The sequence below is a fragment of the Argentina silus genome (genome assembly GCF_951799395.1).
Source record: "Argentina silus genome assembly, chromosome: 8".
Classification (NCBI taxonomy): Eukaryota; Metazoa; Chordata; class Actinopteri; order Argentiniformes; family Argentinidae; genus Argentina; species Argentina silus.
Window position 1 is genome coordinate 23,984,029 of NC_139662.1, and position 299 is coordinate 23,984,327.

General features: G+C 69.9%; 1 protein-coding gene across 1 annotated transcript in view; it reads right to left on the reverse strand.

Annotated features, from left to right (window-relative positions):
- Positions 1-299, reverse strand: part of opn7d (opsin 7, group member d) — a gene marked incomplete at both ends in the record, with an annotated part of 3,114 nt that continues 2,815 nt past the window's right edge. The window contains one exon of the mRNA XM_083675664.1: positions 1-299. This exon is cut by the window's right edge and continues 202 nt beyond it. Within this exon, the coding sequence (XP_083531790.1) occupies positions 1-299 (299 nt within the window).

The following is a 299-nucleotide window of genomic DNA, read 5'->3' on the forward strand; positions in this document are numbered from 1 at the left end:
CTAGAGGAAGTCAGCCTGCATTCTGGCCGAGAGCTGGCTGACCGTTACCTCGCTGTGGGCGGAGCCTGTCAGGACGCGGGCGGTCTTCTGGGGCATGGCCCCGCCGTGGCCCCGCCCCCCGTCCTCGCCGCAGTGCAGACACGCCCCGTGGCCCTCGGCCTGGCCGTTGGAGAAGCGGGTGGAGACGCTGGCGTCCTTGTTGTTGCGCTGGGAGACGGATTCAAAAGGGTCCTTGGGCTCGGCCCGCCGGCTGCCCCAGCTGCCCCGGCTGCACATCCTCTGGCGGAAGGTGGAGGAGT